Here is a 16,090-nt window from a genome sequence, read left to right as displayed (position 1 = left end):
TGTCACTAATTATACTTTCATCTGTTTCAGGTAACCGAGTTTTATTGACTATACTGAAAAATTAACGTCAGTCATCTTGCTTCTACCGATGCATAGACTTAGCGATGTAGTTCAGAATCGTCATGATCAAAAAGTGCAGTAAAATTTATTCAGCTGTAGTTTTCTTACCATAATTAACATGTGAAAAAAAGTCATCTGCAATTTTTCGAAGAACGTAATATCGATCTTGCAACTATTCTCCGTGGAGTAGGCCTACCGGGGATACCACGTAAAAAAAAAACGCGCCGGGTGCTCTACCGCTTGCGGTGGTGTGGAAACGAGCGTAGGCGAACTTATTTTCACCGGTCAAATACTAAAATATCGTAGTTTTTTGAATGACAATTTTATTCGCGCGTAAGTTTAACTCATTATAGCGCTAATAAACATATGTACAGAAATTACATAAGGTACATATAGGAACAACTGTATATCTCCATCTCTTGTCGATCCGATGGAGTTGGATCGACATCGCTGACTTTGGCCCAAATGAATTTGCGTAGTTGAAAAGTATTCGGCGTCCATACGGGGTTGCACGAAAATTTCAGTCTGTTACCGTTCGTCATTTCATAGCTGCAACAATATTCGACTCTGCATTATCTGGGCACACACGGTGAGCGATGATAACATCAGTTCTTGTCGTCTTTACGTACCGACCGCCTGCCGGATTGATTTTCGCGTGCAAGTTGAAACTCAGAGGGCGTCGCTTGGCTATGAATTTATCTCGTTAATTTTCGATCACATAAACTCCGACAAGGCTATCAGTCTTTATGTATCTTCAGTCAAAAAATTCTGTAACGGTTTTACGAATTGAGAATGTAAGGAGTGTGCTGATTCGTGTTTTTTATAATTTTTATTATTTTTTTGCGAAAGGAGAGCAAACACTTTTCCGTTTTGTTAAAGACGATATCGTACATCGAAAAACATTTTAATATTGTGTGTTTTCTTAACGTAAAACATTTTGCGCTATTCAACGCAAAATCAATTTGTGAGGTTTACTCTAATTTTTTAGTTTTTTTAGTTTTAAACAAGGCTTTAACGTCAATTGATTCTTGCAGGAGCATTAAATTTTCGCAACGGTTGCAAGAAAATCTAGCAACAGCGATCGTAATGATAAAGAATAGCAACGAAAACTAGACTTTCCGGTAACGGCTAGAAAACTAATTTTCATTTTCTACCTAGAACAATATTTTTCGATTGCGGTAAAAAATGAAAATAATTAAGGACCGAACGGTAACCGGAAATAAAAATTTCTCTCCGTGAACTGGTTTTAATTACCGTTTTTAAAAATAGTCTAATTTCAAAGACGAATCACAGGCAAATATTAAGTAATGATGTATTAGACACGATTTTATAAGGACCAAAAAACAGCGTTGAGAACAAATTTTTGGACGAAAGATTTGCAAGGATCAAATATCAAACACGATAACGACATTGGAAGGTAATTAGAAGACAGAAAATATTTTTTAGCTTTATACGACGTTTTGGAGATAAAAAAATTGAATTTGATTTTTCAGGATAACACGAATGGGAGTGTAGAACATGGTTACTCGACGACCGACGATATATGGATATACAATTTGGAGGGATTGCTCTGAAGATACGTAGGGGATGCTAAAATTCTGAGGAAGGTAATTGCAGAAAACTATTTTACCGAATCTATAATATTTAACGTATATTTATGTGTTATCCAGCTACGCTGTGAAGCAGTTTGAAAATTCAGGCTTTGTAGAAATTGTGAAGCGTAAATTCTTACATGTCAAGAATGCAGTTATGTAGATAAAAAATAAATAGAGCATAAGGAATAGGTATAAACAATATTAGTAGGTGTCGTATATATTAAGGGGGAATTGAAAAACTCTGAAATGCTTCACTTTAATGTCAGAGACGTATTTTTTCTCCTACCGTTGAAAATATTTTTACAACTCCCAAGAGAATCGACTATATAAATAGATTAACCCTTCCAACGCGGGTGAATCGAGATTTTCGCCAAAGTAAAATCTAGAAAAACAATCTTCTTGTCCAATGCTTTTCGGGGTCACGAAAGTCGATTCTAACCTCACGGCAATGCCGTTGAGATGCAAAATAGAAAAGCCAACATTGTGATGTAACAAATATAACCGTGTTTTCGCTTTCACTACGTCATCGAGGGTAAATTAACACATGCGAAAAAACGATCATTTTTGCGATTACTCGATATTTGTAACAACTGCGATCAATCGGATAAAAAAGTTAAATCGCCCCTCATTTACTTCGGGTGTATAACAAAGGAAACAAACATCATTTCAGGGGGTTGATATTACCCGCAAAATAGGGCGGCATTCAAACGATGTAAAGAAAAAAAATTGCTACGATTGTTTTCACCCCTTCGACAGTCCCGCCAAGTTTAATTAAAATCGAACTTGCACTGCCTCCGTTAGTTGATTATTTCCATTGCGCACATTTACAGAATTTTCGAGGCTTCGGTAATTACTGTTCAACAACTTTTCACGTTAAATAATTGAACTCGAATTGTGATTAATTGACGAATTGTGTGAGTCGACGCGAAATTATTAACATTGCTCACTGATCTGTGTTTCAATTTTTTAAATGCCATATTTATATCATTGAGTTAGTGTGACGTGTGAGGAGCATGAAAAAAAAATATACAATATAAATACGTGACCTCCGTCGTATTCGTGGGGAGGGGAGGGGGGGGGGGGGGGGGGGGGATAAATTCGCATAAAAATTCAAAGCATACCGTCGGAAACGTATTCAGTTCAATTTACACTTTGCGAACACTCGAACATTGCATTCAATATTTATTCAAATGAGATTGAAAAACGTCAAGTATGGACATATATGTGTATAACGTTCATGAAAACTTACAACCCTTGAGTTATAAGAATTTCTCTAGAATTTTTAAGAGTGCAAAGCACTCACGAACAAAGCTATAATTATCATAATTTTACTAATCGAGTATCGAATCTTTGTAACGATGTTCAACTTCTTCAAAAACAGCGAATCACAGTGACATCTTGTTTAACTTACAGATCCGCGATTTTTTTACACGACATTTATCATATTAATCGGTTTAAATATTGTAATATATATGTGCAAAATATAACATAATATCTTCGGGAAAAGAAAACCCTGCCATGCGTATAATATGAACGTAATTTCATGCCGTTCGTCATCAAACACACGAAATATCTCCGCACGAGAAGTTACAAGCAAAAGTTTATCCTGGAGGCGGTGGCTTTGTAAATAATATGATTCGAAACTCTGGCGAACCGGTTAGTTTCTCAACCGTATGTAATCAATCGTTAATTTATCGTTTGAGAGACGCACCAGCTGTTGAGGCTTTTCGATATTCTCCTTAGTCAACTTCAAACTTGCCCTATCTTGTACATTCTAAATAATCTGCTTCAATTTATTTCTTTATACATATGTAAACTAGGGTGTTTCAAAAAAAAAAAATTGTCTTTTTTTCTTCTTTCAGACCTGGTCCGTTATTATTTTCCAATAAAATTCACTCGTTCAAAAATTATTCAACACGTAAAGGTATTTAAGGTCCTTAAATAACTTTTAAGCGAGTGAATTTATCAGAAAACAATACGAGACTTTTTTTGGTAGGAAGCAAGGAGCATCCAGCTGATTGCTTTTCATCTAAATGCATGCAATATGGGGTCAAAGTTTTCCTTTTACTATGAGCTTTCCTTACACCAAAACCATCAAACGAGTTTTCTCAACTTGAAAGAAATAACTTGTGCGAATGTTGACACTAGGTTATACAAACATATGTAAGTACATATATATACAGATTATTATGTTTACTCCTTCACTCTTCGACGTATGATAAAACCCATAGTTTGTTTGTGTGTGTGTGTGTGTGTGTGTGTACGCGAAAGAAGTAGCAGGAAAAAATACCGCTATTCAAAATATCATTTTAAATGCGGCAATCTCTTGTGTCGTAACTTTCGCACGGTCTGACAATGAATCGAAAGTTAAGAAAAGAGAGTAAAGGAAAAAAAAACCGTTCGGAAAATGTCCAGCAGTGTTAATTGTACAAATGATATATAGTGATACATACTATGTGACAATAGAATTCTAAAAAAAAAAAAAAGCCAAGGTGTCATCAAATTGGGAAATTTTTTTTTTTTTCTATAACGTTGTATTCGGATTCTAATTCTTCTATGCTTATTCCATTCGTGTTTATTATAATAATACAAGGGATTAGCCACTCGAGTAGTCATTGCGTAATCATAAAAAAAAACGTTTGCAATCAAACAGTAATTTTCCCAATTGTAATCATTTTCAATAATATCGTAGTTATTGTGATTACAGAAAAAAATAGAAATAATATTAATAATAATAACAACATGCACCAAAAATGTCTATAATATTTAGAGCATACAACGACCGAATTTGGAATAAAGACTGCTGTTAGCAAAGCATTTAATGTTCTCATTTCGCTTCCCGTTGTCAGCTAGACAAAAAGAGTATGCACTATACTTTGGTATACATTATTTGACGTTTAAAAAAAAAAAAAAGATCACCGATGATTACAGATGATTACATATAATTGCTTTTTTTGTAATCACGGCAGTCGTGAAATTTCTCTGTAGTCTGCACGTACTGAGTGAAATGTGCATATTTGAAAGGTGAAATCTTTTTAGTGTAGGTTTTAGGTTCTGGAAAACTTTGGAAACGTCGTGGAATTTTTTTTTCAAAAAATTTTCTGCCCCTCTGTCCTTGTTATAATCATTGGCGCAAAGGTCACTGCTGGATGTACGCATATTTACTTTATTCGAATCTTTTGACTCTCACATTCCTTCGTCAGGTTTTACAAGAGTCTGATACAACGGACTGCAGTTGCATGGAGTTGTACAGTAGAAACAGCCGGTATCGTCAGGCACCGCGGGCTCCAGTTCGCCGAGAACACCAAAGTCAGCCACGCATAAATAACAACTGCGCAAGGTGTCGGAAAAGGAAACCAGGAAACCCTAAAATCCCGCAGCACTGTCCCTCTTGTCTTTGTCCTCCCGACGTCGTCAGATCATCGTCCGGCGGAATGAGGTAACAACACCCGACTCAGAACTCTCCGAAGTCTCAGAGATGTCTGATATACATCCTATAATCCGAAAAGACGTCTTTAAACATTTTCATCAAAGAAATGGGCCAAAAGAACATATCGATAAAACGATGAATTTAACGTTATCCGACGTCTCTGAGCTGTCATGGAAAAGATATTTTTAAGACATCCAACCTTTGAATCCAACAGCTTATAAATAACACCCCTGTAGGCAGGAAAAAACTGAAAGTTATCGACAATATCTCCGGAATATGACCGACGTCTCATTTTATGACGGCCAATATATAGCTCGATGATGTCCAAAAGACGTTCTTGGTAACTTTTGGGCGTGAAAAATGAGGACGTTTATCATCTTCAGACAGCATAAAACTGAATGTCGACGAATTGATGCATGTATGATCTATTTGTCGACATGGAAAAGATAACTTGGATATCTTTAGTTCGACAAGATGTACATGAGGACTTTTAGATGTCAAAAATAAAAAAAAATAAAATGGGTTAAAAGACGTCATCTAGACGTGATCTTGACGATATTCAGTTTTGTTTCTACTGTTTGGTTAGACATTTCGTTTCGACACCTTTTCGACAACTTTCAGTTTCGTGCTGTCCAAACAGTGAATAACGATCATATCAATATCGTATACGAAAATTTGAAATTTCGCAGGGGAGTCGAAGACATGGACGAGGTCCTTGCGAGGTTCGAGGAACTTGCCCGTGACCCCCGGGAATTCGGAGGTCCTGTGATCCAGCAACCAAGCGGAAGACCGACGACCAACTCTGTGCAGGGTGTGAAAAACTGCGTCCGACTTCATCCGAAGAAGCCGATGAGTAGCCTGGCGGTTCGTCAACAGCGGAAAAGCGAGCAGGACCAGATGCTCAATGTCCTTTATCACGACCTGATGAGCTCGGGTTTGGCGAACGAGGAAACGACCCGGGCAGCCTGTGCCAAGTATCAAACTCCCATCAAGAGTCTCCGACAAAGGCCAAATCGTCGAGTGGAAAGGAGCAGAGTTGATCAGAGTAACCACGAGGTTACGGACCTGGACAGCGACGCCGTGCTTCGGTATTTCCGGGACTACAATACCCCGAAGGGACGATCAGTGGGAGTCTCGATCCAGAAGGAGGACGAGGTCGGGTCGAAGGAGATGGACCTTGAGGACGAGGAGCAGCAAAGGCAGTTGGAGAAGGACAATAGAGAGCTTAACGAGCTCAGCAAAGAAGTCCGCCAATTCGAGATGGAGAAGGGTGGTGATACACAGTGGGAGAAAAGACGTCCCGGTGAGGACGGAGACCAACTGAAACGTAGGGTTAGTTTTCTGCCGAGTAAACTTCCGGCCACAACGCAGAATTGCGAGGTCATCGGGAACCAGGACGCCAGGAGCAGGAGTCCTTCGGGCGATCATGGGGCTGATGGTGGTAACGTACAGCGCAAGTCGACGTCCTTGATTACTCAAGGCAACGACGAGGAATCAGGGGAGAATTTAATGGGCCCTGAGGATTACGGCAAGATCCAATCTCGAGAATCCAGCTTGTCCCGGGATCTCAAGGATATTTTATACCCTGATCCTACCTACGGTAGGTGCCTCGCAACTCCGACAACTCGGACCTCCAAGAACAACGATGGGCAGGTCATTGAGGCTAACGAAACTAGGACTGGTCTGTCTCAGAGCAACAAAACTACACCTGGGAATACAAAGAAGTTGGTCTATGCTGGGGGTGACCTTGACTTACATGCCAGCAAAAGCTACATCGTTGATCTGATCGACAGAGCTTTGAGCAGGGAACTCGGCACTGCTATCGAAGAGAGAAAGGTTTGTTGATCAATTTCGTCGTTGCGGATCAGGGATTTGGATTTTGACTACTGGTTGGGGTGGATTATCGTTGTAAACTGTCATGATGAAAAACTGGATTTGATTATACCAAATTTGATGCTACAATTGCTATAGATTAGAGTGGTTTTTAATTTTTTACTTGGTCGCTTTCCAAATTGATTCGAAATTAATAAATTGAAGTCCAAACCCTTGCGCAAGGGTTGTAAGGTTTGCTGTTTAAAATACACGCGTTTTTACTGCAGTTTCATTATATGAATATTTCGCCGCAGGAACAATTTGTTGCAAAAAAAAAATCGATCCTTTGAGAAATTGCAGTGAACACTGATTACTATGTTCAATAAAAATATCAGCATCGATTTTAGAGCATTTTATGTCTGCTGTACCCACCTCGAATGCGATTTTTTTTTTGGTGGTTTTTTTGTTGCAAATTTCACTAATTGAGACCTAATTTAACACATTCGAATTTAAAGACGTCGACAAAATCGTAATCTCTCTGAGGATATTGATATTGTTTAAATCGAACGAATCTCTATCAAGTTCAACTTGATCACCTTTGTGCAGTAGGGTAGCCTCGGACATTTGTTTTATAATTTTCTGTCTCGACGATTTTCTTTTTTTACGATAAACGATACAGCTACGATATATGTTCTAAACCTGATTTACATTCCCCACATAGTATAAATGACTAGCACCTCATTGAGCGGGGCGAGTTTCATTTGGATGCGAATATACAGCTTAAATAACATTCTCTGTATAATACAATTTACGCGAATCGCTAAAAAGTACACGAAGACAAATGAGGGTCGAAATAATACAGCGGGACTCGCTATAAATCTTATTACAATTGTGACACATGATGAATTTTCGCATTAACTGATACATTCCAGACGCGTGGTGGTAAATTCTCTTACGCGAGTTCTCTCTCTCTCCTCTTTCTTTCTCTCTCTCACTCTCTCTCTTCGTGTAAGTAAAAAAAAAAGGACTTCGCAAGAAACGGCTGTGACTACATGTTGCGTATGTATGTACATGTATATCAAGTACCGGACTTATCATCGTTGGAAACAACCAATGTGCTTCACAGTATTCACTCCTCCTCCTCCTCCTCCATATGATACATCGTAATTCTGGGAATATCTGGCTTAATTACATATTTCCCGAAACCGAAACGTGCGTACAATGAAAAACAGTCCGCTGGGTATCTTCAATCACCATTCGAACACGTCTATACAGGGTCTTTCCAAGTAAATATCGCAGTATGTTGGGTTGCTTAACAGTAAGGCGAACAAATATCGGTAAAACAGATCTACCGAATCGTTATCACTTTAGTCGAGACACACAATCAATCGAGGACTTTGAGTGTTTCAGTTAATTTTTTTTTATAGATTTTAGGTATGCATTTCTTACATCTTTTAGGGTAGATTTGTCCCATTAGATACTCATTTAAATGTATCAGGGATGCACAGAGTGCAAATTTAATAGAGTGTAAAACGGTGAAACTTCATCGCGCGTAAGGTTTCTTAGTTGAATATTTGTAGCATAGCATACGGATTTTTCCGTCACAATCTACTTGTAAGTGTCCACAAATTTTCATAGGATCTTTTCAACAGATTTATTTTGAAAGAAAACACATCATATTTTTCAATGATGACAAAAAATGAACCGTTTTTCAACATAAAATTTAAGGTATCTCACTGGTGAGAATTTCGACAAAGCTCTGTTCTATGTAAAAATTTCAGGCCAAGTGGTCAGACACTGTGGGAGAAACCTTGCACGCAAGTTTGAAAAATCAAAAGTAAAGAAAAATACGTTCAGACTTTAAATTGTCAAATAATTGCAGTACGCAGGCTCATCAAAATTAACGGTCTTCGACCCTCAAAAATTTGTTTAGAGCCAAAATCGATACGGGCTCATTCAGAGAAGGGATGAAAATGCAAAAAAAAAAAACTGAAATCCAATTTTTTTTTTTTTGCCATAAATGCCTCCTTAAACATGCGACCTACCGATAACTCGGTAGATCTGTTTTACCGATATTTGTTTCCCTCGGTGGTAGGCAACCCAACATACCGATGTGTTTATTCGCAAACACCCTGTAATGCTATATACAGCTCACACTATGCAAACACGCATGCAGACCAGACACGCCTAGATAAGATTAATTAAATCAAGCACTCTCTCGGGTTTATTAATTTGATCTGATTAGGTGGAAAGCGTCGCACGTCCGAGTCAGTCGGAGAAAGAAATTTGCGTTGAAATAGCGCGGGCTCTTCAGGGTGACTGCTGCAGTATAACTTACGCCCAAAATTGCAACGCGCCCGAATACGTAAGGCATCTGAAATTACTGCGGTGGGATTATCTTAACCACATTCAGGACGAGCTGAGGAAACTGCAAAACCTCGAAAGGATCTTGGATTCTTATTCGCCCAGACAATCGCTTCCTCTTTCACAGTCTTCTCAAGCCTCTTCTTCGACCGAACAAAAGAAACACCATCAAAACATTATATGATTCGTATGTCATTTTGTAAATCTTGTACGTTATAAAATTTATTTTTTATACGTATATCAAACCAGTTTTATGGTCGAACATATAGCGATGTATAAATTTATTACATTATAGACAAAAGTATCGGTCTGTTGACGTGTGTAATTGTATGGTTATAAATTCGGAATAGGAAAGGAAGGAGCTCAAAATTGATTTAATAGTTTTTTCTAATTCATTCAAACACAAAATTTACAGTTCAATCATTGTTGAGTGTTAAAATATCATGCTTGTATTATTGCAAGATTGTTTACACGTTCCATTCTTGTAAATGTTCAACGCGTAACGATCGATGTGATTTTCAGAAACGGAAAAAAACTCGTGAGAATTTTGACAGGTTGGTTAGTCAAAAATCGACACCTACTCAATTTCTGCAAAATCACCCCTTGACATGCATTAATGGCAGATAAAAAAAAAAAAACAAATAAATAAATAATACCTGTCGCTTAGTTTTTAGTCTGCTATAACGTATTAAAAAATAAATCAAATCTGAGATATCCCTTCCTTGTGATTGCGAAATTTCAAAAAATCTTGAAAATAAAACCCACCCTAATTTACACGTGAACCGCGATGCGAGCAGCAGCGTCATCACAATCGCGCAGATATATTCGTACCGTACGCGTAAAACGCAAGGCGAATAATGCCAGCCGGTCCACCAGGGGGTTGTTTCTGTCTTTCTGGGGGATGTTCAGTCGGCGCGTGACTCTCGCCGCGAGAGGACGTCACCGTTCTAAATCGATTCTTACCACGATCGTAACGTCGTTTTTTTTTTGAAATCGAGGCCACGCACCGTTTTCAAATATTCAAATTTTCACCCTCGAAGCCGAAAAAAATCCTCAAAATCAACTCTTCTTTTTTTTTTTTTTTCCTTGTATGTTTGCGCGCCTCTCCTTCCACTTTGCAAATTTAAAAAAGAACGATTATAACAGAAAATTCAGAGTAAACGAGAGGAAAAAAAAACGTAAAAAAAATCGAAAGAAAATCTTTTTGGAAAATCAACCCTCTCCCCCACCATGCATTTTTGAAAATACCTTAGGTTTTTTTGGTAACCTATCTCGTATCGTTCTCTCGACCGTTGAAAGATTAACTGAGAAAAATTAACGATAAATCGATGGGGTAAATTTATTTGCCATCGGGGGGTGAAATTTTGTAGGGCAGTGAATTTATGGTGTGATATACATACGTATACATATACATGTATATATATATATGTATATTTAACTAACCGTTCGTAAAAATATATCTTGATACTCGGCGTGTTTACCACATCGATTTCCACCACTGTTATTACAATTCGCTACCGAGTTTGAAAAGGGCTGAAAACATTACTCGTAGATATAATGCACGATCCATCGTGGGGGTGACTGGAAGGGATTTATCGGGTAGAGTTTGGATCGCATTCCCGCATTCGGTGTGTACCGATAATAAAGACGGTATATATCACTGATACATAGAAGATGCTCCGAGGGTTCAGCAGATCGTAAGTAAATCACAGCTGCCAAGAGCAGCCGAAAAACATCCTCGGTTATTATCCCGCGCTTCGGCTCCGATCAAAATGTTTCTGCATGCAAGGGCGAAAGAGATAACGGCGAAAAAATCCTCGACAGACTTTCGGATCGCGGGACGACGTGAATAATTTTTGTAAGTATATTTGTATATATATATATATATATATGTATATAATATACATATTAGGGTGAGCGAAAAAAACTAACCTGTCGAAAAAAAAATTCTCCCGCTTGGAAAGATTTTTAGATCAATTTTAAAAGGTGTCGCTGGCGATTTGAAATTTCTCATTTAAATAACGCGCAAAAAAAAATTTTTTTTTCATTAAAAATGCTGTAACTATTGAAGCGTTTGCCATAAAAAAAATTTTCAAGGCATACTCTTGTAGGGTGTTAAGTTTTCTGAAAAAAAGATTACCGAGTTGATTTTCTAGATTGAAAAATTCGGATACTTGCGGACCGTGAAAGTCGAAGAAAAGCAGAAATATGCAGTATAGCGTTAATACAAAATTATATATGTTTGGTAGAAAAGTTTTTTACAATCCAAACTGAAACTTATTTCTCGATCATTTTTAAGTTTTCGTTTCTTGCCGTCCAAAGATGTCGTGGGAAACAAATTTCGTTTCTCTACAATGTTATGGCAAAATTGGCAAAATTATTATTATAACGGTTTGGGTATTGTTCGTGTTGTATAAAAATATATGGCAGAAGTTACTGTTTAGGGTAATTGTAACTGTTAATATAGTAAATTTTCTGGTTATTGCAGAATTAAATTTGTTTTCGCAGTATAGTTTATTAAATTTTTTCTTAGCCAAACAAGTTCGTTGACAAATGAAATTCCTTGTTTACTTTGTCGTCGAAATTGATAGATAATATGTAAGTATGGTGGCAATTTTTTTTGACTCTTTTAATTCAAGAATTTAATGTACAAAACTTACAGGTGCTTAAGTGAGTTTCATTGTTACGTATCACTATTGGACAATGTGACGTAATTATACGTTAGTCTAAAACCGGGCATAACTCTTCTGATTTATGAAATTTTCAAAATCGAATAACAGTTTGCAATTACAAACGATCAATACGATCTTACGAAATATCTGATAAAAAGAAAGATCAAAAACGAATCCGATTATCGAAATACTTACAGGAAAATATCTTGACCGTGATTATAATGAAAAAAAAAAAACAAAACAAGAACAACGAGGCGTAGCAAATTTTCCACTTACAGGCATAAAACTGACTTTCATTTTGTATCCATAAACGATATCTACCGATTGTGGAAAAACTTGACAGTAATTAAGTATCAAATAATAAAAAAAAGTAGATATTTCGCTCTCTCGATTTACACACGCACCTTAAATTACATCCAATAATTATTATTATCTTTATCGAAAAAAAGAAAGGATAATTTACGAGGCCGGCGGGCATTTGACTTACAAATATTGCAAATAACGACCGGGGATCGTAATATCTCATTCCGTTATATCGGGTTTTAAGCTCCCCCAAGTTACACTTTCGAAACCCTGACAACGCTTTTTGCTTCTCGTATAATAAACGAGAAATGACAGTACGTTTCTATTGAACTGAAGCTTGCTCGACCGAAATTTTGGTGTCATTTTCTACACAGATTTTTTAACCGTGCACTGAGAAAAAAAAAAAAAAAGAAACGTCCTCGAAACGTGTGAAAAAAAGAAAATTGCACAACATTCAAAGGCGCGTAATTTATTACGGAATATATTGCAGTTACTTAGAAATTAAACTATAAATAACAGTTACAGAACTAATATTATATGTAAATTTGAATGATACTTGATAATCTTTCGTTAAATATCTCTATTTTTTTTTTACCGCAGGACAGAGAAGGAAAATTTTTTTGCTTACTCGGTCAATCGATTGTCATACGATGCGTAATAAATAAATTCATTAGAATGAAATTTGAGGTTGATTCGCCTCCGTATCGAAAATCGTATTACCAAAAGTATTTGGGATCAAGCATTCAGCCATAAAAGCTTACTACCCTCAATTTTTACATATATTTCGAGAAAATCCCATTTACGTTTTATATAGAAGTGGATTCTCATATACGATTCAAGTATGATTGTCGGGCATCGTCCCCCGCAATATTCTCTGACTCTCTCATACATGATTTCATTTGGTAGGAAAAATCGTGAAACGTATTTCCGTATATTATAAAATATCATCGTTATACAGTCGGTGCGAAAATTTTGATTGTCGCTGTAAAAACAAAAAAAAAAAAAAACATACCGCCGTATTCGTAATACCGTTTACCCAAATCCTTTATACAACAGTTTCTTAACAATATTATAATATAAAATTTAGAATAATTTTAAAACTTGGATACGAACATACTGCTAAATATTTCAATTATACAGAAGCTCGACTGGAATTTCAAATTTTTGTGAAAATTATTATGACAATTAATTCGTATTAACATTTTTCCGTCTGTTGGTGGATTTTTTTTTTTTATTTGTTTATTTATTTTTTTTTTCTGTTTCATCGACGTTTCACGGATCATTTTTTTCATCCATGAAATAAAATACATATTTTTTTAACGATTGAACTTTTACAGTAGTGAATGTATAGCGGAAAGCGTTTTAATACGATGAAAATTGAAGACGGTGATGCATCTCTGATATCGTAATAATGTTGTAGGCGAAATGGGTAAACTTTGCGCCCCATAACTTTGATAAATGAAGACACAGGAAACACCTTGGGACCTTGGCGCGATAAAGGATCGCGAATTTGACGTTATATCAATTTAGCGGTAACTGGCTGGTTTGTTTTCATAGAAAGTTGCACGCGCTTGGTTCTAGGATTACAGAACTCGAGAGGCAAGTTTCTACATTCCGAACTACTTAATCGAACTTTCAGATCGTGTATAAATTCTTTTTCTTTTTTCCCATTTTTACTTTCCATTCTTTTAGCGAAGAACGAAAAACGGCTGCAACGAGTCGGAAGTTCAGATTAGATTCGTCGATAAAAAGAGTAACTTCCTTATCACCGAGAGAAATTTCTTACAGTTATAGTGCCGCTGTTACGAAGTTCCGAAACATTGCGATTTTTCATCACGAGCGGAAAAATAAAGTTCTTTGTAGAAAATGAAAATTTGCGTCAGTCTTTATAAACGTATTCAGATGATCTAAAGGCGTTTTTTGCTGTTCTTTTTTTACAACTATATCTCAACTGTTGCGTATAAAAAAAAATTAATTTTCAAGCATTAAAAAATTCAGTGAACTAAAAGAAAAATATGTTATGTAGCAATTATGATTGAAAGAAATACAATATTGACAACTATAAATACACCGAAGAATAGTTACCATAATTTTTTGTAATTACAACAATTTCCGAACTTTTATTTCAATCGTCTTAATAGAATTCCAGTTTCTTTTAATTTTCTACCTTCGTGTCATGTCAAATTTTCTCTTCTCCCAAATTTTGGTCCCATGAAAATGTATTCATGTTGTTTAGGTTGTAGATTATACCTCACACAGAGAGAGAGAGAGAGAGAGAGAGAGAGAGATGTGAATACAATAGAATTGAATTGATTCGCCAAGAGGCAAGGGTCCCTGGTGGCCAGAGATGCGGAGTCGGATTCAGATTGATTCGTTGTATTACATTCTTGAATACATACAAGTCCTGAAAGCATACGTGCACAGTTGCATAGATATGTGAAAGATAAATGTGGAATTGTGAATTAAAAAAAATAAAACTGTAGGTATCGACGAATATTAAGTAGTAAATATTTGGATATTTATCCACTGTAGAAAACAATTGTTTAAGAAATGTGTGAAACAATCTTGAACAATATTGAAAGAATTTTATCAATGAAGAAAAATTTTTTATTTCGATCTCACACTGAGAAAAATTTCATTTGTTACAGCAAAGATTGTGGTAAAAAAAATGTAAATAGTCAAGGACTGAGCGGTAACCGGAACTAAAAATTTCTCTCGGTGAAATTTTTCTTTTTTTTTTTTTTTTTGTCACACTGGAACGAAAGATTTATTAGAAATTTTTTTCCACCTGAATTAAGAAATTGACAATCATTTATTAACATTCTTTTAAAACGTTGTCCGTTGAAAATATGTACAAAAGTGTTTAAACCTCGTGAGAAAGTAAAGAACGAATCAGACTTGATTCACTTTTTTCGACTCTTTCGCGTCGAGATATCAGATAAAGTTTTACCTCCACGAGACAATTTTTAAATAACAATGAAACTCGCTTCGCTTTATCTACACCGACGCGACACGATTCCTTAATTGTTTCTCGATGTTGTAATTCAGCCCGAAGTGTGGCTGATTTTCTTTGTGGATATCCCGAGGGACGGGAAAATAGAAATTAATTGGAAGATAGTGACAGAGGAAAGGCGTATCACGATACTTGGAAATTAAGTTAACCGAAGCGCGTGAGAGAACTACGAATCTCGATAGATTAGCTTCTCGGCTCCTACTTTTTTCCATCGATGATAAATACGCGACGAGCATCCATAAAATTATATTTCAAATTTCAATTAGCGTTAAAGAAAAATTAAATTCAAAACTCCGTAGTAATCAAGCTGATTCGATGCCCTTTTATTATACCATTATTGAATCGATTTGATTAAACGTTAAAAATCTGTACAGTTGTCAGTAATAATTAATCACTGTTTAAAGTTTATATAGTCTTCGATGTATTTGAGTGTATGGTTTAAAACGGAGCACTCTGTATATTTGCCTCTATTTGAAAATATCGCAGATAATTTTCTGCCCTAAAAAATAATAAAAAACTTTCACTGAAAATAAGCTAATCTAATTTCGCAATATATACGAGTAGGTATCTATATATCCACTTATGCATTATATATATGTTTTTTTCCCACCACTTGATAATCGCGTTCAAGGGTTTTAATTACCCCCCCATATACGTTGGATAAAAAGTAAAAATTTTTGTTTTTTTTTGGTAATTTATTTTTCTTTTCAAACGATTTTCTCTGTATCCACGCGCTGCAAGCTCGACTTATTTAAGTTATACCAGTTAGAAAAATGTGCGCGTTGGCTACTTGGGGAAAATAAATTCAATTAATGCTACCTGTGTGTGTGTGAAATTCTTT

At 36.2% G+C, this 16,090-nt stretch overlaps 2 protein-coding genes across 2 annotated transcripts in view; both read left to right on the top strand.

The window, feature by feature from the left end:
• Positions 1-1,643: 1,643 nt before the first annotated feature.
• LOC124309020 (uncharacterized) lies at positions 1,644-9,445 on the top strand. The gene is made up of 4 exons (XM_046772238.1): positions 1,644-1,667; positions 4,859-5,094; positions 5,775-6,921; positions 9,143-9,445. Exons 2-4 carry the CDS (start codon positions 4,895-4,897, stop codon positions 9,443-9,445), a joined length of 1,650 nt encoding a protein of 549 aa, XP_046628194.1. The 5' UTR covers positions 1,644-1,667; positions 4,859-4,894.
• A 1,274-nt stretch (positions 9,446-10,719) lies between these two features.
• The window catches only part of LOC124308955 (tyramine receptor 1-like), a 34,320-nt gene continuing 28,949 nt past the window's right edge, over positions 10,720-16,090 (top strand). Inside the window, exon 1 of the mRNA XM_046772149.1 lies at positions 10,720-11,119. The gene's annotated coding sequence lies outside the window, so the exon portion shown is untranslated. The remainder of the gene's footprint in view (positions 11,120-16,090) is intronic.

Source organism: Neodiprion virginianus, chromosome 7, assembly GCF_021901495.1.
Source record: "Neodiprion virginianus isolate iyNeoVirg1 chromosome 7, iyNeoVirg1.1, whole genome shotgun sequence".
In the NCBI taxonomy this organism is placed as follows: Eukaryota; Metazoa; Arthropoda; class Insecta; order Hymenoptera; family Diprionidae; genus Neodiprion; species Neodiprion virginianus.
This window is presented reverse-complemented; position numbering and strand designations above follow the sequence as displayed.

Excerpts from the sequence above, each read along its gene's own strand:
- LOC124309020 (XM_046772238.1), top strand. The coding sequence starts at position 4,895 with ATGGAGTTGTACAGTAGAAACAGCCGGTATCGTCAGGCACCGCGGGCT. Across the intron at positions 5,095-5,774 it reads TCATCGTCCGGCGGAATGAG|GGGAGTCGAAGACATGGACG; the intron begins GTAACAACACCC and ends GAAATTTCGCAG. Across the intron at positions 6,922-9,142 it reads CTGCTATCGAAGAGAGAAAG|GTGGAAAGCGTCGCACGTCC; the intron begins GTTTGTTGATCA and ends TGATCTGATTAG.